The sequence below is a fragment of the Amblyomma mixtum genome, chromosome 6, assembly GCF_055824585.1.
Source record: "Amblyomma mixtum isolate Tamu chromosome 6, ASM5582458v1, whole genome shotgun sequence".
Lineage (NCBI taxonomy): Eukaryota > Metazoa > Arthropoda > Arachnida > Ixodida > Ixodidae > Amblyomma > Amblyomma mixtum.
Window position 1 is genome coordinate 53,531,278 of NC_143017.1, and position 22,992 is coordinate 53,554,269.

The window sequence follows — 22,992 nt, forward strand, 5'->3', positions numbered from 1 at the left end:
TGCCAAGAGCGTCTATTACTGGGCTGGTTTACTCGAAATGCACGTATAAGCTGCGCGCGTTGACGGACCTGTTCCTTCAAACTTATTTTCATCACTTTTATCATAAGGTGACCTCAGTTTACTACACGACTGAGGCCCTTCCCAATGACGTCTGTTTTGCGCCAGCTGAGGCCGTATTATTTAAGAAAATCTCGCACCATCTCTATGCACTTTACCCTATACCACCCCCGATATTCACTATGGCAATCCAATAGACTATCGGCGATTAGATCTGTAGTCTGTATGTTTGGCTTATGACTGTTTTTCCTTACTTCCCACTAAAGTATATCCAACTGCAGTTTGTTTTGTAATCCACGTTATCTTTTTTTTTCTTTCGGTTTGCTTTAAAACACAGTTTTCCGTCCCTCGCTGCACTGTTCTTAGTCCCATATTATTAGCTATAATATCAGTTTCTTATCTCTTATCAGTCTCTTATCTGCCTTTGTTGGGATATCAGTCTCATCTTCACTCGCAAGCTGTGCTACACTTTTTCAAACTTATGTACTTCTAACGAGCCGAGGCATATATCAAGCTTTGTTGCCTAAACGTCTGTCGATGTGTCACCGAATACTTCAAGCGTGTACGTTAGCAAACGGATGTTAGACAACCTGAACATATGATGTACTCGCGCTCTTTTCTTGTCTTTGAAGGTCGTCACCGGGGTCCAGAGAGCAGAGAGCGGCACAAGGCTTTAGCCGAGTTCGATCACCACCTCAACTACCTCATCGACAGGCTGGAAGCGCTGAACCTCACAGAAAAGGTCAGTGCAGGGCTGTAAAACGCAATGCATGTTGCACCTCTGATAAGTGCCTAAATGCAAGCCGGAAACGTTCTGCCAGCACCACCAGAACAATGGTGACGGCAAGAAGAGGGACATCAGAGCCCAATCTCTGCAGTCCTTCAGAAGCTCTGCTGTCAGCGCTCAAGGAGAACAATGGCTACGGCTACACACGTGCATGCATACCAGTCGCATTCAGTCAAGTGCTTTGCTTTCAACTATGCAAAGGCACAAGTTTATGGGAACTAGAAGTGAAAAATAAATTTTCCGAGAACGAGGAATGTTATCATAATAACGAGCGATAAAACTAATGTGTACTTTCTTGGCGTGGTTTTATGTGTGTGTATTTATGGGAAAACAGACATTCAAAGAGTGATGAGGCCGGCTGCGGCATCGACACTGTTGTTTTAGTGTGTCGGCAATAGATTGGTCACTAGCGGAAAAGCCGTGATTCTTCATGTTGAAGCGTCGGGTGTAACTCGGGCAAGCTCGGAGGGCCATCGCGAAAGCTGCAACCAATACAAAGAGGACATCGCGCCACTGTAGCTGGTGCGACGATTAAGATGAAGGGCGAGGGACGCGGTTGCGTGCACGTGACGATGACAGAAAGAAGAGGTGAAGAATGAAGTCTCTGGCCTACGCTAACTGAGTCAATGTTTCACAACTGCTTGACTGTACAAGGCTCCGTGGCCAATCCCCCATTGTGGGGATGTGTCACTCCAACAGAGGACAACAACAACAAGGGGTTTGGTTTGGTTTGGTTTATGGGGTTTAACGTCCCAAAGCGACTAAGGCTATGAGGGACGCCGTAGTGGAGGGCTCCGGAAATTTCGACCACCTGGGGTTCTTTAACGTGCACTGACATCGCACAGTACACGGGCCTCTAGAATTTCTCCTCCAAAGAAATTCCAGCCGCCGCGGCCGGGATCGAACCCGCGTCTTTTGGGACAGCAGCCGAGCACCATAGCCACTGAGCCACCGCGGCGGCCCACAACAAGGGGGAATCATGGGTGAACCCAGTCCTTTGAAACAGATTCCGGAGCCGAACGACGTGCACAGCTGAACAAAGAGCAACGCAAATGAAGAGAGCGTCAACGTGAGTCAACTGATCGAGTGTAATATAGCCAGGCAGCCAGCCGAAACACAAGCAAAGACGGTATAATCTTCCTAAGCTGGAGGCGGAAACAGATGAAGGGCCAGAAGCCCGAACAAAAGCTGGAAAGAAGAGGCGACTGATGAAGTCGCCGGAGGAACCTACGGTCGAGAAGCGTGTAGAAGTGGCTTCCAAGACCGCCGAACACAGGAAACGGCGACTCGAATACGAACGATCAGCGCAGGCGGCTTATCGCAAGAGGATAGCGGAGGAACAGCTGGAAGAGCATTTTTGAGTGCAACTGTAATTTTCAAATTTATAATAGGCTAAGCAAAGCGAAACAAAGGCAAGCGTGCTAGAACTTTCAAGTCGCAATTAGCTTAATCAGGTAAATCTGAGGGAATTTTTTTTCCCTAGATCTGATTCGCATCTTAACCGATGTTCCTATCTCCAATTCGCCTCTGTGCTAGCTGAAAGGTGGCTACTTAGAAGTTGTTCACGTTTGGAATAAGCGCAGAAAGATGACCGTTAAAATACGGCGGCACAAGCGTCGAGGCACCAGCGATCATCGTGTCTTCGTGGCCCTTCTGAGGTCGCCTTTCAGCGTTTATTCCAAAGATTAATGTCTATTGGTTTCGATGTGAGACACTACACAGTGTACGATGCAGATGTCGGATGAAGCAAATCACTCCGCCAAGTGCTTTCAAAACACGAGATAAAGCTGGACATGGACACATCCAAGACTATGTCTTGGCAAAAGAAGCTGGGGTTCATATTACATATGAAACAAGGCGCACTTCTGGAAACTTTGTATTCAACGTCTTGAACAGCAGCAAGTTTCTTTGTCCATGTTCTGAGGGCAATTTCAGAAGAACGATGCTTTTTCGTAAAAATATTTTTTTTTTTATTTGATACCTCAAAGGCCCCTGGTATGGGGTATGGGGGTGTAGATGCAAATCATTTCCACGAAACGCAAACTTCTTTCATGATTTGCTAAAAGCAAACTGAGAGTATTACGATGAACTACAATTTCTATACGGTTCGTGAATACGCAATTAAAACAGACCCTGTTGTGTTCCACAGCAATTCCTACCAAGTAAGAGTTGCTGTGGAACACAGCAGGGTCTGTTCCAAGTAGCTTTGGCCAGGCAGTGCAGCTCCTGCCCATCCCTACTATTAATCAGCCACAGAAACTACTACCTCTGGCCTTTCCTCCATGGACATTCTCTCCTCTAAAGGTGAAGAAGTTTGTTCCAGGTGTGAATGCAAAGAGCCGCATGCCACAGGCAGCTCTTCTGCAAACTACTCTCGCCTACTTAACGGATGAATATAGGCAGCACACCCATATCTTCACCGATGGTTCAACTACTAAAGAAACCTCTTCATGTGGCCTTTATGTGCCCTCAATAGGCCATGCCCTTTCTTACCGGCTGCAGCGGAGGACATCCTCTACGACAGCTGAGCTTCACGGCATTAAGGAAGCTGTTTCTTACATCCTGCGCCGAACCGCCGACCGTTGGGTTATCTTCACCGATTCGAAAGCATCTCTTCAGATCCTGGCCAACCTGCTGAAGAAAACGAATCACCAGCCAGTTTCCCTGGACATCGGATATCTACATCATTTAGCTTTTGCCGCAGGCCACTGCATAACATTTCAGTGGGTACCTGCTCACTGTGGCATTCAGGCTAATGAAAAAGCAGATGAAGCGGCCCGTAAGGGCCACCAACATCGGAGATACATTAGAACTTTTTTTACGAAATCTGATGCGTCCCAGGTGGCCAAAAGTTTTGCTTCCGAAGAAATGTATCGGCTTTGGAGTTTGCCGACATATCAGTACCAATTTCTTCACTCAATCGACCCACATCTTAGATCAAGACTCTCACCCAGAATTCCTCGACATCTGGAAACACTTTATCATCGACTTCGTCTTAATGCTGCATATACAAACGGCTTACGATACCGTTTTAGACAAATGGACAGTCCGCACTGTGACAACTGTGCCGCGATAGAAACTGTGGAGCATATCTTGCTTGAGTGCCCTGCATATGCCAACGAGCGTGCGTACTATGAACATTGCACGCAGAAGCTCTGCTCAGTGCCCCTTACAATGGACAAAGTTTTAGGTCCCTTAGCCTGCCTTAGGCAACAGAGACTTGCAATGACTTTTCTATTCACATATTTAAAAGACATTGGACATCTTGATAAGCTTTAAACTCACTTGCACGTCACCTTCATGCATTCTTCATGCAGTGAACTTCGTCAGCCCATTTGACGGACTATGCACTCCATCACTCCATAGGTTACATCAATAATCGCCATTGCATCCTTAGTACCCATTTCATGGCCGCATTTTATCTTCGTTTTTTTTTTTACCTCTTCCACTCTGCTCTCCTTCTGTCTTTATCTCCCAAATTCCCCTCCCTACGCAGAGTAGCATGCCAGCGATTTTCAAGCGCCGGCTAAATTCTCTGCTCTTCATTAAAGAGTCTCTCTCTCTCTCTCTCTCTCCTACCAAGTAAGAGCTGAGTACGACATGGAATATAAGTTCAGAGTTGTTGCAGTTGCTGCTGAAAAGCGTCCTTGCATCGGATAAACTTCGTCTTGTGAAGAAAGCATGGAACACTTGCAGCAAGCACTGAGACATCCTTCTCCGTGACAGCGTTTGCAGCGAGCTTTTCCACAACTGAACCGCAGGTGACACTGATGGTGGTCTCAGATCACGGCCTCGCCAACACGGGGCCTGAATCGACCACTGACATCATGCTGGACAAGTACTCGCCGTACATCAAATACATGCTGAACTTTGGATCCCACTCCATGGTGCTCCCGAGGAAAGACATGTTCCGGCCGGTAAGTCTGCTTCCATCACTGCGGACACTGAAAAATTGTTTCCTGAGCCCATTTAACTCAGTGAAACATTTACTTTGCAGTTTGTTAACTTTCGTGTCCGATATTCCGAATATTCATATCCATGTCCGAATGGTCCGTTATTCCGATGCGCAGTAAAATTTTTGAAAGTGTTTCCATACCCGCAACGACCTCCATAGAAAAACCAATGGAGAACGTTCCTGACGATAGCAAATACGTTAACAGCAAAAAAAATGAAAGCATGTCGAGGGCAAATCTGCGCAGATATTGACTGTCATAGTGATATCTTACGATATATAGCGAAATTGCGTTCGAAAACTATTTCCCGTTGAAGATTGCTTTTGTTCACAACTGGTGCAGTTTATGAGTGAGCAGCTGTGCGCATCCACGTTGAACAAACTCTTGGCGGGCGTTGCTGTAATATATCAAACGTAAGCCATATGTTGCCAAAGTTACCCAGGGACAACAAAAGTTGTCAACTAAAAAGTGGCCCCAACTGCGCAATCTGTTTCTTTCCAACTGCTGGCTTACGTGACAGCTGTTCGCAAAAAATGTTCGATATCGGTTCTTAACAGCAGCGAGGGATTCGTTACGCCGCTCCAGACTCCCAGCTTGAGGTTCGATCCCTCTGTCTCCATGGCCGCCATTCTTCCCTTTTTTTAATGCATTGTTTTCTTTTGTTCACGCTTTGCGCGCGTCCAGCTGCACCGCGCCCTGATCGATGCCCACGTGGAAGGGCTTCAGGTCTACACAAAGGATGAGATTCCCGCCAGGTACCACATCAAGCACAGCTCAAGGGTGCTGCCCCTCTTCCTGATGACCACGCCTAAGTACTTCATCTTGCCGGTGAGTTAACACGCGCGCAAATTTTACAGGAAAAAAAGAAACCCAGAGAACTCCCATTCAAGTGACACGCTTCCAAGATTGATGGGCGCTTCAGTCTCCAAAAGTTGTTTCGGTGGAGACCGATCGCAAAATTGTGTCCCATTATTTCCCCGGAAAAAAACTTCTTAACAAGCGCCGGTATTCCTCTCCCCAAGGCATAGACCGTCTAAGACGTTGTCTTTTCAAAGCAAGGCTGGTCTTGAGAGATGCCGTGTACAGCACTTGGTGATAACACAGCTGGTTGGTTGGTTTATGGGGTTTAACGTCCCAAAGCGACTAAGGCTATGAGAGACGCCGTAGTGAAGGGCTCCGGAAATTTCGACCACCTGGGGTTCTTTAACGTGCACTGACATCGCACAGTACACGGGCCTCTAGAATTTCTCCTCCAAAGAAATTCCAGCCGCCGCGGCCGGGATCGAACCCGCGTCTTTTGGGTCAGCAGCCGAGCACCATAACCACTGAGCCACCGCGGCGGCAATAACACAGCTACACCTGCCCTCCTTATTCTTCCTAAGATGCGCGCCTGTTTACACTATTAATTGACTGATACCTGTTATTATTGTTGCACAAAAACCTGCTTTCGTTCTCACGACAATTTTTTTATTAGAAATTGTCACTCTTGCACTCATAATCATAAGCTTTTTGCTGCCAGTGCATTCGTTATTGACAGCGCACTGGTGTTAACGAATCAATTATTATTAAACGCAAGAAAGTACTTTGTACCACTCAATTCCTCAAAACAAGTGCCATTTTGCCTTTTGAGGTGCATTTACTTTTGTTTTGTTGATGTGAAAGCATCAAAGGCTAGCATGCATGCCGTTGATGTTTAGCCCTGCCTGGAAACAGCTTCCTAGTGTGCGACTGGGTCATAACATAATTCCGTTCACTTCTTTTTTTCCCTCCAGCTTAGCGACAGCAGCAAGACCAAAGTGAACCACAAGAAACGCTTCTTCGGATACCATGGCTATGACCCCGAACTTCCCGAGATGAGGACCATATTCTACGCCCAGGGTCCAGGTGCGTATTAAATATTCTACACGCCGGTAGGGGCACCTACGATATAGAGGCTGACGGAATAGAGCATGTTCTATGCTGTCAGCTGTTTGGCACACATTCATGTTCAAAACACACATTTTTTTAAAAGTGTTATCACACGCCTATGACAGAGATGTTAGGGTCAAGTGATATAGAAAGAGCTGTCCTAAAGGTTGTATGTGAAGAATTTGCGCTGTCTGATATTGAGACTTACTGTCTTTTATACGTTGCTTAAAACATTTTCTTTCCACAGTGAAGGAATGAGGCCTAGGTTCAGCATATTTTTCTACTCATTGTACAGACTAGATGAAATAGCTCTGGGTGTGCATCTACTGCACATCAGAACGGGAGAAAAGTGTTTGTGTATGTAATGCAATGTTATTAGAAAAGATGATGCGGTGCTTAAAGTAGTCAGCATTGAAAACACGTTCAGCGCTGAAAGTTCTGCTTCGCGGAAAAACGATTAGCCACATTGTTTTATTAATGTGTCGGTTTACATATGTCCAGCCTCTACGAATGTAGGGTTAGCGACACGAACCGATGCTCGAGGGTGGCTCCAAATTTACTCTTATTCCCCAGAAGACGAACGCTTGAACTCTGAGGGACCGATTATAAAATAATGACAGTGGTCTTTCGACTTAAAGGACTCCCCCTAATTTTAGTTAACACTTGTTAACGTTAACGCACGAAGAAACCTGCAATATTAACGCTGGTGCGCAGATTTAATTCACTACAGCACTTAAACTACCTTGCTTGAAGAGCTATAGCATCACAACAAAACGACGTATCAGCAGTTATATAGCGTTTTTTTTTTACCTCACGTGACCTACATCTCCCAGCCATCGTTCCGTCGATGAAGCCGACCCCGAAACAGCGTCAAGAAGAAATTCAATTGTAAATTCTTTAACGGTCGTAGGCTAATACCACGCGGTGATCAAAGTACTCTAATGTCTAACATATCATTTGAAAGAAGAAAGCGCGCAAGCAAAAATTTGGTGTCAATAGTAATTTAAATGAGAAAAATAACCAAACACGGCTAAGCGGAAGAACACTCACTGCGTATGCCGGAGGTACAGAATTAAAAACCATGCACCGCTGGCAAACGATAGCTTTTCTCATCGTTACAAGCGTTTCAAGACCATACGCTGGAATGTAACGCTTCGAAAATGCGCCGCTCATTTGGTTTGGTTTGGTTTATGGGGTTTAACGTCCCAAAGCGACTAAGGCTATGAGAGACGCCGTAGTGGAGGGCTCCGGAAATTTCGACCACCTGGGGTTCTTTAACGTGCACTGACATCGCACAGTGCACGGGCCTCTAGAATTTCTCCTCCAAAGAAATTCTAGCCGCCGCGGCCGGGATCGAACCCGCGTCTTTCGGGACAGCAGCCGAGCACCATAACCGCTGAGCCACCGCGGCGGCGCGCCGCTCATTTGCTAACTAAACCAGAACCAACGTGATAAAATGTATCGGCCATGTGGGAGCGTAATCCCTTAGCGATGGGTTTGGTCATTATGACATATACAGTCGAGCCCGTTTATAAAGAACCTGATTGTGACGCGATTTCTGTTCGTTGCATACAAGGTTCGTGGTAATTGGGCTTCCCAATTTAACAACCAATAATAAAAAAAAATGAAACAAAGAGAGCTTATTTCTTTAAAAACTCCGTTAAATTGCGTCTGCGTCATCAAAGTAAACCTAATCACGACTCTTTCCAAGCTCATCAGCGCGGCAATGTGCTCCTGTTCGGGAGTCCTGCTGCCAACAAGCTGCTTTGGATTGCGATAAAAATTAAAACGAACCTTAGTTAAAACGTCCACGGCAGCTGCCGGAAGGTCGGCCGCCTCTCCATCGTATTCATCAGATTCCTGGCAGTCGGGAAGCACTCGTACTTCGCGAACAATAGCTTCTTCAGTGTTCGGCTTTGCAAATCTCGCGGTCATCATCCGCCCGAACCAACACATCATAGACGACTTCAGCTACGGGCAGCTGTACACCAACGACGCGTTGCCAAAAATCTAAGTGCTCCTGAACACGTGAGCGTTCAACTTCTTCCTGCGACGTTCACTCTACAGGCAGTTCCATCCAAACGGGGTTTTTACTTCGCCACAAGCGAACAAAGATTCAGCCGGGACGTCTGCAACTTGGCCTCTCAACTGCAATCAGCATGCGCTGTGACGCGCCGCTGTTAGGACACCTCGAGCTCGCGAATGATGCCCAGTGACTGGTTTTTCTCGTCACATTCGGTGGCAGAAAAGCATGGTCACCGCCTACGGGCAAGCCAACACGTGGGGCATCGCACAGCTGGCGACAAGAAGCAGGAACTTTGTTCGTTATCGCCACGTAGTGCTAGGACTAAACGAGCCAATAGGCAAAACTCATGCGTCGTCATCTCCCGTTTAAGCCTATGCCTAGGGGCGTACTCGTCCGATAAAAACGAGTCGGTTGTCATCCAGGTCTGTAGCATTTGAAAACGTAGCTGCCAAAGCGGTGCGGCTTACGTGACTTGCCGATGGGAAACGGCATAGGTATGCTCGTAATGGCGGCATCTTGGTCACACACACTGGGGGCTCGTTGTATACCTTAAACAACACTCAAATCTCTCCTTGCCTTCCTTGCGAGTGAAGCACCGTTCCGTGAAATGCAAGCGGCAGTTATTTATTTTATTCGTTAAACATAATCGTAGAAACGACGGAAAGCAACGATGAAACGCAGCATCGGTACGTGAGACGCGCCGATTTTTTTTTCTCGTGTTTTCACGTTACTGCAAAACAGCTCAGCATCTATAGTGCCGAGCAGCACAACTAACCGACTCACCTGCGTTGAACTTCTGCCAAAAAATTGGTAATGGTTTTTGCGAAAGCAACGAGGAGAGAGAGAGAGGCGATGGAGAGCGTGCGGCAGCGGCGGCGGCCCCGGCCAATGCGCCGCTACTGCGCATGCGCAACTGGCGAGCGCGGCGGCGGCACCTCAGAGTCACCCGCCCAACGACGGCGGAGGCGCGCCACTGTGCGCCGTGTGACGTCACTGCTCCTCGCGCATGCGCAGTTTGGCCTTGCCTCAGCTCCGCGAAATGGCTCGGCGACTCGCGTAGTGTTGCTTTCGCAACAAAAATAATCTATAATTGCCACTACAAAACGCGCAACGTGGGCAACCTTCCCAAAGGATTGGACTGAAGTATACAAGAATATTGCAATAAAATAGGCATGCGCATAAAGACAAAGCGCTTAAGCCTCTTTCGGCGGGCTTCATTTTCGGGGCCTAATTGTGCAACGTTTGTACTCTCCTTACCTCGTTCCTGATGTCGCCCAATTATATCCTTCATAATGAGCCATTACAACTCTTAACGCGGCTGTCCTGGGCCAACCTAGTCATTCGCTGACGCAGCCCGAGACGTTACGGTCAGCGCACCGAATGATGACAGCCAAAGTCCTCGTTTGAACTAATCTGGGCGGCACGAATGGGTCTGGGGTTGCGCGGACAAGATCAAAGATAATTTCTTTACTGTCGGCCTTTTTTTCACCTTTGTAAGATAACGTTAAAGCCACACAAAAGCTGATACACGTTTAGGTGTGATGGCAAAATAGCATTAACATTACATTACATTACACTTACATTAACTAATCAACATTATAGGCATCGAAGAAGCTGAGAAATGAGTCTAAAAATGGGACAATTTCCAGATCAATTCAGTAATAATGGCATTCGCTATAAATCTCGCGGTCCGCAGTTAACTCTCGTCAGTGGAGACGCACTTCGATGGAGGGAGGTTGGAAGAATTTTCGTCAGTTGAGGTTGCAGTGCTCGTTAAAGAACCTAACGTGGTCGAAATTTACCCGGAGCACCATTACGGCATGTCTCGAAGCATTTCTCTCAAGCTTAACTTGTAGAAATTTACGATTTGGGGCATTTTCATTCGATCGAAACGAAGGAATGGCCACTCAACAAAATTAAACTTTGCAAGTAGGCGGAGAAAGAATAAAGGACATAAAGAAACGACACCCCAGCGGCCCACTTCCAACTATAGCTGAAACCCGCACCCGTGGGGTCGGTTTTCCGTGTCCACTACGAGGTTAAGCTGTTTAACATTTTATTGGCCAATAGGCGAGAGAGGGATTTATCTGTCACCACATACTGAGATGCGACAACTACATTCCACCTAATAACGAACCTTTTGCCCAATACCAAGGGCGTTGTTACGCTCTAGAAAGCCACACAGAAAATCATTTCCGTCAAAACCAGGAAAGCAAAAAGTTCACTCGTTTCTTAGCCCTCCACAGGCAATGGTGATTGGAGAGATATAGGAGAGGCTTTGGCCTTTGTCCTGCAGTGGACATAGTCAGGCTGATGATGATGGCGATGAGGCAGTGGCACAGATGGTAATGGCGTAGCCACGACATGGCACTGCCATGAGAATAGCCCTTTTCAGAAGAATACAGTCACTCACAATAAAGAGAAGTGTAAAGGTGTATCGGCTGTTCGTCTTGGAAATCCTTGATGGCTTGCCTATTTCATGCCTGTCAATTATTTCCTCCGTTTCAGGGATCAAGCGGGACTACGTGATCAAACCCCTGGTGAACGTGGACCACTACAACTTCATGTGCCACGCGCTCGGCCTGGAGCCGAAACCGAACAACGGTTCCTGGGCGCGCATGGACGAAGGGCTTGTCGAGTCCGAGATAAACTTCCCGCGCTACGGCAGCTCCAAATACAGCAACGCCGCACCTCCTGCAGCTGGCCACTGCCTGCGGCTCCACTGGACAGCGCCCGAACACCTGGTCCTCGTCGCGGCGGCGGTCATCGCGCAGCACCGCGTCAGGCACGCCCTCTGAAGTAGCAGTATAGGCGTGACGGAGCGGATGTGCGCGTGTGTGCCAAAGAGGGACTCTTCTCACAGTTGTGTTGTCGCCAAAACGTGTCCCTGCACTGGGAACAGGAACGAGAAAGATCAGATCCTGTTCAGTCAAGACAAGCGTCCAGTCATGGACGCCACTTGATGCACCTGAGCGAGGGCGCGAAGATATACAGCGGCTTCTGCCCAGATGAATGACGTGGCTGAGCATAAGTGCACGCTCCTCGGTACATGATGCACTTTCATGCTTTTCAAACAATGGCACGTTTTTTTTGGTTCTTTTTGTTTTTTTTTTTTCAGCGAGGCCTAGTGAATGTAAAGATTTCACCGTGTTTCCGTTTTGTTTGTTCACCTGCTTCCCGCCCTTCGTCATTGCCTGAGGTTACGTCACGCCCTGCTTTCGTTGTTCGTTATTGGTTTAGGTGGAAACACCACGACAGCAAAGGTCGAGAAAACAAAAATAGAATGGAATCGGAATAGAATTGTTGTTATATGGGTTCTAAATCTGTTACCGATGGCCGCGACGCTCTCTTTTGCATTCTTTCTGTGATTTCTGGATGAACCTGCTCTGTTTTTGCAGCCATATTGTTGTTCTCAACTCGGCGCTGGCTTCTGTAAATCTCTGCCTTTGGTTCTGGGCGTTATTCACACAGCCGCAAGGTTTTGATGTACTAGCGAGCGTCGCGGGTGAAATGAAAATGATGCGCAGAAAGTCGAGTGTTTCATTTGCTTCAAAATTCAGGCTCCATCTGTCGCAAATGTCTTAAGGAGGCAGAAGAGTGCATCCGCAGGAATTCTTGCCCCACACGTATACCAACTTATTCGCTGGAGCTTCGATAACCCCGCTTGAAGAATAACGATGGCTGCGGGCGGTGGTTCTTTGATTTACAATAAAGCAGTAAAAACGACAGCTATCGGTGATTTGTACAGGATTGAAGCGGCGCTCAATTAAATTGACTGTCTTTTCATTTTGACTACATCTTTAAATCTTCATCTTTCCATTTTCTGTTCATTGGATGGAAGCTGTCTTTTGAAGAGAGTCAAAAGCGCACTTTGGAACAGCTGTTTTGTTGTTGTTGTTGTTGCCTGTGTAGGGATGGCACATACTCACGGTGGGGGAATCGTTGCATGACAGCTATAATTTCTTTTTTTTCCTCGCTGCTTTCTGTTTTGTATTTTATCCGCCTTCTGTTTGTCATTCCATTTTGTGGTTCCGTAACCTCTGCTCTATAATTATTTGAACGTATAAAGAGCTAACGTCTCTACTTCCTGATCTGTGTACAGGTGACGCGAAAGCAGAGACGTGGTCGAGAAGTTTTAAGTGTTCCGGAAGCACAACGGGTAGTCAGTCTTACAACAAGATGATTTAAGCGTTACAATTGATCTCAGCGATGCTATTGGGGATCAGGACAAAACTCTTTCTACGGACCTTGGGTTTATAATTACGGCGCTCTTCATAGAGGGCGTTGCCCAGAGCACTGTAACTCCATTGCCTGCTGCCGACCAGGTCAAAAGCGAGGTGAGGAGATGTTAAATGAAGTTTAGCGCTAGTCCTGTGTGGTCCTCTCTTGTGTTCGTCTTGGCTGCGCTACTGTTCTTTTCTTACTACACTTCTCGCTTGCTCTGAAGAAACACAAATCCCTTCCCAGGCGCGTGAACACGAAACTCAGGATGTATGTAATTCTCTATTTAACTCCAAATGTCAAATGTTGTGCAAATTGTGTGTGATGACAAGCAGCAAATGTTGATGCGAAAAAGGAATAGGAATTTTTAACCCCCTCAATTTCTCTTATTTCTTAAATAAATTCGCTGTTATATTCAATCGTTGACTAGAAACGTTTGTAATTCATAAAATCCTTTTTTCTGTCTTCATATCTTTCTGTCAGGAAGTTTTATTCGCACAGAAAGAATAGTTTAGGAATACTTCTGGGAAGCACGCTTGAAAGCTTTTGTGAAACGTTGAAATATTGAGTTGAGAGTGACGTGCGTAATTCGGGCCGATTTGCTAAAAAGAAATCTGTAGAAGCGTGCAAGTATAAGTGGAAATCATTCCGGAAGAGTTACGTAAACAATAATTACCGTCGCTGCTAACGTTGAACTAATCACAGCTAATTCTTTGTCACGACTTCTTTTGGCGTATGGTTGAATAAGGGGCACAGTAAAATATATAGTTTAGCTCGCATTTACTAAAGACGTATGGATTGTAATGGACACACGAAAGTACACTTCGCCAGAGCAGAAGCTCGCTGACAGTTTCAGAGGAAATCAAACTTCGTGTTACATACAGAAGCATGCAGCGTACTTCTAAGGTGAAAAGCTACTAGCCTATGCTGTTTATAAGCCTCGCAGCCAGATGCATTGCTGCTGTTGAATAAATGTTTCAGCTTTCGGAACTTCGTCGTCGTTTAAAAACAACTCGAAGCGACCCACAGTTGTCTTCAGTGCTCGTTTTGAGGAAAGTAGACAAGCTGGGCAGCTTTTTTTGTGTTTTGAATTATGTTCAAGTGCTGCTGCTGTGGGCTTCGCGCATGTAGGCTCTAACCAGAACGACAGCGAAGCGCCCTGTTTTCACTGCCTCTTTGTATGCAAGGTAGCCTCGGATGAAAAAGAATGAGCTTCTAGCGCAGTTCTCTCAACGAAAAGTAGCCTTCAACGCTAGAGCGCATGCATGTGCTTCCTACGAAAACATCGCTCTGACGTAATCGCTGCTCATAACGCAATACGAGGCTTGCACGTGCCAGAACCTGACATTGTCTTTTGAGCGTAAAGTGTGTTGCATCTCATATGTCGCTCTCAGTCACTTCTATTCACTGTTCCCTCATGCAAGACGTGCACATTGTCGTTTCAGCGTTGAACTCATTCTTCCTGTGATTCTCGATACCCGGTTGATACCTGTGTCGGTTGTTGCCTGTGAAAGTCCACATAGTGTACCTTGGTGGGCGTCGTTTTGTGCGAATTGTGCTACCGTAAGCGCTCGGTTCACGCTTGGGTGAGAGCGATACACAATCTTGAAACTGTGAATCCAGGTTAGTGAGCTTTCAGCCCGCGCAAAAATTCTGCTAATCAAGTGTCAGATAACTGCACCTATTCGGTCTTGTGAAACATGCAGCCAATGTAGCACAGCAGGTTTTTGACATATTTACGAAATATTATTGTGCTAAGTAAGCGGCACGTGTTTTTTATTCCGTTTTCTTTCATCAGTACTGTGAAAAGACAATCTAACTTCTTAGTAAGGTGACGTAGGCGTTTAAAACCAGGTAGGTTAAGCTCGAACAATTGATATGAGCAACGTAAGAATTGATATTTCAAGCTGCAGGTTAGCCTTCTATTGTATGCTAGCAGCCTGGATTCGAAAATTGATCTCTAAGCGGCTTTTTGTTGTAGCGTACATTGAAATGTGTAAAATATGCTTGAACTATTTTGTCATCAACAAAACCTGCCTTCGGGCAGCATGATGTTATGTGAGCGTCTTTATAAATAAATTGAAAGTTATTCAAAGCTGTAATTTGAGGATAATTTTAACAGGGACATCATTTATTCAGCTATGAACTCACCTTGTCGGAAATGCTAATTAGCCTCAGTTAGTGCCCAAAACATGCGCTCACCACACACCGTGCAAGGAATTTAAGTGTGCGTTTAAGGGTCGAGTATTTTTTACAGATGAAATAAACACATCACAGCTCCCTCGCTGAACATGCGATATCTAGCATGAGCGTGCTCGCCCACGCTATGTTCCGCCGGTAGATAACGATGTAGAGAGAGAATTGGACGGAAAGGCAGGAAGGTTAACCAGGCGATGCCCAGTAGGCTATCCTACACTTGGGGAGGGGAACAGGGGGGAAAAAAGGAAAGAGAGCGGCAATGAAATGAGTTTTCCAAGTGTCCAGAGACCACTGTGTCACGGGGACAGAGGGCACGCACTGAAAACTTAAAGATTATAGACGGGAATACAACTCCGAGTCCCTTAATAATCTCAGGAGCGCTTTCACCGCTTTCCTTTGTGAGGAAAGTTGTGTCCAAGGCCCCAACAACGATGTAAAAAGGCGACTGCGGGCTTCCTTTCAAAGATAAAGCAAGACAGCAAGATGGCACCACAAGGTGGTAATATAAATTTCAATTTATATAATCGCTGATTGCTGGTGCCGCGAGCTGCGCACAAAGTTTGCGCATAGATTTCGACACCCACTGCAGAGCTCGCCAGTCAGGGCAGGTCTTCACTTTCGGCTGACGCAGTCTTCAGCTTCCTGTAGGACGAGCGAGACAGCTCGAGCGAAGACCTGCGAAACAGGTTGCTGGGGAAGACCGTGTTGCCCGGGTGCGACCGCGACGTGCGACTCTGCAGTCTGTGCGCCATCTCCAGCGAGACGTCTGCGTACGCCTCGATCGTGGACTCGGTGACGGAGTGGTGGCTCAGCACTGAGCTGAACGCGTGGCACGAGAAGTCGGAAGGCGCTTCTCGTAAGAATGGGTATCTCGCCGAATATTCTTCGCTGCTGGCGAGATCGAGATCCCGGGACCCACCGGGGACGAGCGCGTCGTCGGGGTCGTTGACGGACGACGAGAACCGGGAGCTCACCTTGCGGGCCAGTTCCCGGAGACGTCGACACCGGGGCACCGGTCTTCTCTCCAAGGCCGAACGGCTGCTGGCGCCCTCGCTTCTCCAGGGCACCCTCGCCTCAGCAGATCCCCGAGACGTAGTCAGTGCTTTGGGGTCTTCCGAATGTGAACCGTTGTCATTGAGGCTTCCCGTCAACACCTTGTTCTCTTTGTTCTGCCAGCGGGTCCAGAACTCGCGAAGCTTCCTGACCGAGTGGAAGATTGGGTTCCGGGTGTTGTCGCCGCAGCTCGGCACGCCGTCCTCCGACGTCTCCTTCAACGTGGCCGTCGAGTTCATGTTCGCGCCTCTCGGCTGGCGAGTACAAGCTCGGAAGGGAAGAGTAGTCTTCGAAGGCTCGTCTCCAGACACTGACCAGAGGTGGCTAGGCTCAGACCACCCAGCAGGTGAGGCGCATCAGGGACGGCACCGCGCACAGTCGGATCAGGCAGCAGAGAGCGGTGACCAGGATGCTCTTGTGCGGCGGCAGGCCCATGCCGTGGAACAGCTGGAACAGGTAGGTGTAGTGCAGCACGACGGAAAGGAGGCCCGTGGCACCGTCCACGCTCCACGCGTCGACCAGGAACCGGGCGATGTGGAGGAACGTCGGACTCAGCATCCTGGTGGTCGTTACGCACCGGAACTGCTCCGCGACCGCCGCCGCCGCCGGCGCGCTGGAATTTTTCCCCGAATGATCCTTAGGCTGCTGGACGCCCTTGCGTCGGCATGGCGCCGCAGCCACGCACGAGTGAGCCAAGCTCGAGGCGGCTGATGCCGATGATGATTAGACGGCCTTCTTCGCCGTTGTCCGCAGATGTTTCTGGAGTAAGAAAGCCTCGAGAATTTCCAACTCCGTACGTATTTATCCGAAATGTGGGACCAGCTAATGTCACACACTGGCCTATATAGATAAGGCTTCTATCTTTTAGGCATCGACGTGAAGACAGGCGGTTGGAACTGAGGTGGTGGTAAGTGGTGATTATTAGCGAGTGATGGCTATTAGCTCCAAAAGTTCAGTGAGAAAATAACGTTGTAAAACTAAGAAAATTCGGACTGATGAAGAAGATATTTCGGAGTTCTCGATTACATTGTGATAGATCACTGCTAAAGGAAACTGATGGAGTCTTTTGGAGTTCTGACAACGACGAAAAAGTGTTTGGAAATACACTGGCACGCGCTGAGCCTCACCGACTTTATCTTCTAATCACTGGCTACATTGTTTTCACGGTCTGCAGCAGCAAATCTTTTTCCACACGGAGGCTTGAGGTTTCATTCGCGTATTACGCAAGTACACAAATACCTGTACTCGCTAGCTTCCGTTGAATTACCTTTCCATCATTTTGGCGTTGGGAAGTAGCCCTGCATTCACAACATTAAGCACATTGTCTGAGCGTGTTCAAGCTGGCAAGCCGGTTTACTTGGACATGGAACTCGGCGACATTTCGAGCGTTCAGCACTTTCGATTCCCGCGAATGAAACATAAGCGCAGTCATTCGCACGTCTTTCGACTCAGAGAGAGCCGATTTGTACTCGGTGTTTCACCTAAGACTTGCTGGAATTTTTAGAATAGGCTTCTTGAGCTAGAAAGGCGCTTTTAGGCATAGCATTGTCAGCGGTGTATTGCATCGGAATACAGCTTAGACGTGCTAACTAGCAGGCTTGTTAATTCATTTTTAGTAGTTACCTTTCTAAATATTGATGTTAGGCTGATAATTTATTGCGAGGCGTTTAGTACACCGTAAGCAATATCCCTGTAATTTTTTTTATTTTCATACACTATATTACCTTCGCCGTCGAGGTTCAACAAAACTTACGTCATTTCTTGCGCCATTCGAGAATCGCGCGCCTGTGAACAGCGAAGTCTATCAAATAGCGTCACTCCGTGACGGTCTGGCATATCAAAATTTGGCATTAGTTTTTTTTATACATGAGCCCTGTGGGAAGTCGAACAGCTGATAAGATTAAAGAGTTCTCGTTAACTGCAGATCAGCGAGTGAGGTTTAGGCTGATGGTGGTGGTGGCGATGTTTATGATAATGACGATTATTATTATGAACCTGGCTGTAGTACGATCCACGGTCAACGCAGTGATTGAGGTAACGTTTACAAAAACCACGTCTCATGCAAGAACTTCCGCGCAAGCTTACCGAGAGAGAGTATGGAGACATCGGCCATAGGAATGTTCCTCAGGCCTGCTACTCAACACTGCGGGAAGGAGAAGGGAAAACAGAAAAAGACAGGTAGCAAACATGAGAGATGATGATGTCAAGGTGATGGCAATGGCAAATCATTGGCTTTTGATGCGAAAGCTGGATACTGGCACCAGTCCACTTGTCCAGAGGTTCACAAAGCCAGCGGAATGATCCGGCCACGACGCGAGTTGTGACATTATTTTTTTCTTGCTTTTATTCGACTATGACTTAATGGTCGTCTCCTCGAGGTGCGCTGAGATTTCGTGATGATTCCCTGCTGATCTCCGCGTCAACTACTGGAGCTCGATGGGGCGCTCTTCGTTTGCGATGAGACCGTCCGACCCTCTCCTGGTGAGATAAAACCGCATCGCGAACACTCCGCACAGGATGCCGGCGAGTGTGAAGACCAGAGCAATGGCGGCGAACACTCCTGCGTTGTAGGAGACATAGATATTAGCAACCTTTGCCTAATCACCACTACGAAAATTTTTTGACGTAAACGCCGATATGTTCACGAAACAACAGATGGATCCTTGCGAGAGGTTGGCATGAAATTCCACAAAATCATTGCTGACGCTGGGAATGGACATAGCAGCTGAAGTACTTCTTCTTAGAACTGTACCTTTTGCTTGGCTAGTTGGTGTGACATTGTGTTCAAGAAAGTAAAAGAAGCGCTAAATTCTACACAAACCACACAAAAAGACGGACAGGACGGGCGCTGTGCCACAGCGCCCGTCCTGTCCGTCTTTTTGTGTGGTTTGTGTAGAATTTAGCGCTTCTTTTACTTTCCTGAACACAGTACTTCTTCTTCTACCTCTAATTTCATTATTTGTAGGGGGCGCCGAGGCCACTGCGTCCCAGAAAGCAGCTGCTGAGTTTCAATTAGAGAAAATGCTTCCGTCTATACTTATATTTTTATTTCTTTATGCTTGTTCACCTGTCCACAAACATCATGGCAGCGTACAAGGACGATGCGCGGTGAAAGAAGAGCGTTACAATACACACAGTAAGGCTAATAACACAGTGGACATAGTTCACAAGGGAAGGAAAGATGGCATGGGAAAGTAATAACATTAGACGCAGCCATCTCAAGTCACGTGCTGGGGAATAAAACAAACAGCAATGCACACACGAGCAAAATCATTATGAAAAGGAGGGCAGAAAAAGTAACTATCCCGATATTTGTACTTAAAGCTGTACCGACGGAGAAGCCTGTTGATGGGATTAATGTGTCCAGTGCATCTAGGATAAAAAGCAGCTCGCAGCCTCAAGCTTGCACGTGACGGCAGTCTCCTGAAAACAGCTAACACGCTAATATTTCAGCAAATCAATGCGTCGTCCAACACCTCATGAATGATGGCAATATCCCGCTTTTCTCTGCGCGCGACCAAAGAAACAATTTGCAGATGGCCAAGCAGTGAATAGTAATCAAAGAAATTTCGTCCGCTAATGTATCGATCCCAAACAATACGAACGTTTAGACTGGGCTCACTCTATTTGCTGCGACGTTGCAGCCGAAATAAATTTCCAAATTACTCAAGCAAATTCCATGCGCTGTCCAGCCAGGGTGCCAGACAAGCGCACTATGCAGCCATATTGAGTTTTATTGGGGTTGTAAACGAACAGAATCACTGTTGTTTTGGAATGAGGCTATAACTCACCCTGAACTCGTCAAAACTACCACTGATGTAATTTTGTATGAACTTCTTTTTTAGGCAAGTAGCATTCGTGTTCTAAATACATTCTCCATCTTATAGTTGTCAAGCCGCTGCGGTGGCTCAGTGGTTATGGTGCTCGGCTGCTGACCCAAAAGACGCGGGTTCGATCCCGGCCGCGGCGGCTAGAATTTCTTTGGAGGAGAAATTCTAGAGGACCGCGTACTGTGCGATGTCAGTGCACGTTAAAGAACCCCAGGTGGCCGAAATTTCCGGAGCCCTCCACTACGGCGTCTCTCATAGCCTAAGTCGCTTTGGGACGTTAAACCCCATAAACCAAACCAACCAAACCATAGTTGTCAAGCCTTGAAGAGCAGGTTACTCTGATGGCAGCCAACCATGAGTATTTTCCTCAAAGCGTTTCAAACGCAATAACTTTGAAGCCTTGGTTGCTCGCTCCATTTGCGCCTTCTCACTTCACCTCGTCACGTTTGCAGCAGGAACTCTGTTCTAGATAACCTTAAACTTTGCTGAAAGTACAATGCGCGTTAGTCTTGCGTAAGCGCTGCCGATGGCTGCACTGCGCAGCGAAAAGAGGAGTGTTCCCGTTGCTTTAAGGCCTTAAAGACAGTCTTTGCATAGAAGTTTAGTTGCATAAACCTTCAAGCACGAGCACCTACCTCAACCAGACTGTAGTAGGATAAATTTTAAGAAAAGAGGAGTTGGTAGCCCCGGCCCATGGTTCACGGCGTCATGTATTACTCCGCTGACTAGTCACAAGGTCAAAGGCAATCAGGTTTTTAATATTCCAATATATGAAAGAAGTCAGGGACATTGAAATTGTTGAGCTTATAATTTAACCTCACGGTTCGCTCCTTTTTTATGTAAGAAGAAAAGCTTTAACAACGCACTACTTTTTTTTTTGTAGCGGAGTAATTCTGTGTGGTGTTCCTGCGGCTGGTCCGGGTTAATTGCAGAATTAATTTCTCTCCGCCTATACTTGATCTAATTTCACATCTTACTGTTTACGACAACTCTTTGGAGCGTTTTCTCAAGGCTGGCGCGAACTACATCAGGAGCAAAAAATCTTGCACTCTAGCCGGAGTGTATGCACAAGTTTCCAGATTGTGGAACGAGCTGCATTTGCCTGCGGGAAAAAACACGACGAAGCTCGGAAAAAAAATATGGACGTCGGGCTCTCTAGTTTTTTCTTTTTTCTCTCTTAGTTACGTCCAACTGTTGGGGGAATAGAATGTGTCAACATTCTATCACCCGCAAATAACTGTCTACATTTTCGGCTCGTGCGTAAGCACTAACTTTTAACTTCTTTCCACAGTCATTACCGAGTCACTCGTGCAAGACTTATATAAAATCTTGGCGTTCAGGGAAACAACTGACTGCAGCGTGAAGGTTAATTGCTACTTACGTACAGCTTATAGCTTTACAGTGTTTTTCCATGCATGACAGAGGACTCGAACTAATTTCCCGAAATAATACGATCTCTTTCAGTAAACTCATTTTTATCAGTAATTGAATCCCCATGATGTTACCTATTCAGTTGTATAGTATATATGCACTGCGTTATGTTTCAGATTGTTTTTGCGCCTTTTATGGCAATGGATGCAGTGCATTTCTTACTATTTTGTTCTTATTTGAGTGGTTGAAGCCTGCAGTAACAGTCCGTATTCTGTTTACTTTTTCTTTGTCCCCTCTTGTAATAGCTCCACTAGACTAGAAGCTGCAGTGCCAATAAATAAATAAATACGCGAGATATCCTAAGGCTGCCTTTTGACGCCCATCACAGAATTGCGATTCTTAGAGAAGGCGACAAGAGCGAAAGCACAATAAACAATGAAAGGGAGGATAAACATCGAAGCTTTTCAGTCTTTGCACCTTTGCACTGGGGAAAAAAAAAGAATCGTTTACAAGCTGGAGCTGAGAGGCAAAGAAATTTCGACATGTGACATGTTATGAATGCAAAGCATACCAGGGCTGTAACCGGTGGCTTCAGCAGAAGCCGCGTTTTCCTTGCTTTTGACAATCTCATCCATGGCCTTCTGAGGCTGGTAGTAAAGGGCGTTGGTTGTCTTCGAGAACCGCACCTCGGCGAACGAGTCTTCCAGCGCTTTGAAGGACTGCACCTGAGAGAAAGAAAACATCTTCGCTTCAGTACGTGAAAATTGTTGTACAAGGCAACAAAGACGGATTGGTGGGCTAGTTACAGCCGCATGAAGGGAATGAAGCACAGAAAGACGGCGGAAACAGGAAAGATGAGCCCTTCTGGCTGTATGTTAATTGATTCTGTGTTTTTTTTATTTATATTTAACGCCTTATTCACATCAATGTCGCCAGACCAAGAACGAGAATAGAGCTTATTCCATTCGAAAATCGTACTCTGCCAGTCAGCCTAATGGGCATCTTAACACCGATAAGAACTGTGACCATGCATGGAAACGTATATTCATAGACTCGCAAGTGACAACACGCAGGAAATGACGCAATGTGCAATACTGGAAGTTTAGACTATCACAAGATCCCAAACCGTTGGAACCGTTACGTGCGCTGTTTGAAGAGCTAAAAAAACTGATAAAATAAGGACCGATTCGTCGCGCTTTTTATCCTTGCCACCTGACTTTTTGTAGTGCGAAACCTTTTGTTCGAAAAAGGAATTGGAAATAATTAATATACGAAAGACTGTTGTCTTAATTCTATTCAACCGTGTGACGTACTTTAAGCACGTGTTTTGGAGCTCTTAATTGGTGCAGGATTTCAAAGGACGTGCGACGTGTTTTATCAGCATTTGAGAAAAATAATTACGTTTGGGTAGTCTTGTTTCGGTTCTTTTAATTGTCTCATACAATTCTGCCATCGCTTAATAGGATGTTTTCAGCTGAACGCGCAAGTGTGCTCAGTCTTCACAAATTGCAAAAAAAAAAAAAAAACACATAACCAGGAACGAACTGTTGCTCACTAATGAGGCCGTCCAGACCTTGTCGACTTTTC

At 46.6% G+C, this 22,992-nt stretch overlaps 2 protein-coding genes across 3 annotated transcripts in view; one reads left to right on the forward strand and one right to left on the reverse strand.

Moving 5' to 3' along the window:
• The window catches only part of LOC149339140 (glycerophosphocholine cholinephosphodiesterase ENPP6-like), a 64,744-nt gene extending 49,690 nt beyond the window's left edge, over nucleotides 1–15,054 (forward strand). Inside the window, exons 4-8 of the mRNA XM_089547963.1 lie at nucleotides 690–799; nucleotides 4,606–4,761; nucleotides 5,482–5,625; nucleotides 6,570–6,681; nucleotides 11,240–15,054. Coding sequence (XP_089404089.1) covers nucleotides 690–799; nucleotides 4,606–4,761; nucleotides 5,482–5,625; nucleotides 6,570–6,681; nucleotides 11,240–11,529 — 812 coding nt within the window. The 3' untranslated portion in view covers nucleotides 11,530–15,054. The remainder of the gene's footprint in view (nucleotides 1–689; nucleotides 800–4,605; nucleotides 4,762–5,481; nucleotides 5,626–6,569; nucleotides 6,682–11,239) is intronic.
• A 3,475-nt stretch (nucleotides 15,055–18,529) lies between these two features.
• Nucleotides 18,530–22,992, reverse strand: part of LOC149339141 (uncharacterized) — a 43,163-nt gene continuing 38,700 nt past the window's right edge. For both annotated transcript variants that reach the window (XM_089547965.1, XM_089547964.1), the window contains 2 exons: nucleotides 21,977–22,130; nucleotides 18,530–18,764 (listed from right to left, as the gene is read on the reverse strand). In XM_089547965.1, coding sequence (XP_089404091.1) covers nucleotides 18,628–18,764; nucleotides 21,977–22,130 — 291 coding nt within the window. In that variant the 3' untranslated portion in view covers nucleotides 18,530–18,627. The remainder of the gene's footprint in view (nucleotides 18,765–21,976; nucleotides 22,131–22,992) is intronic.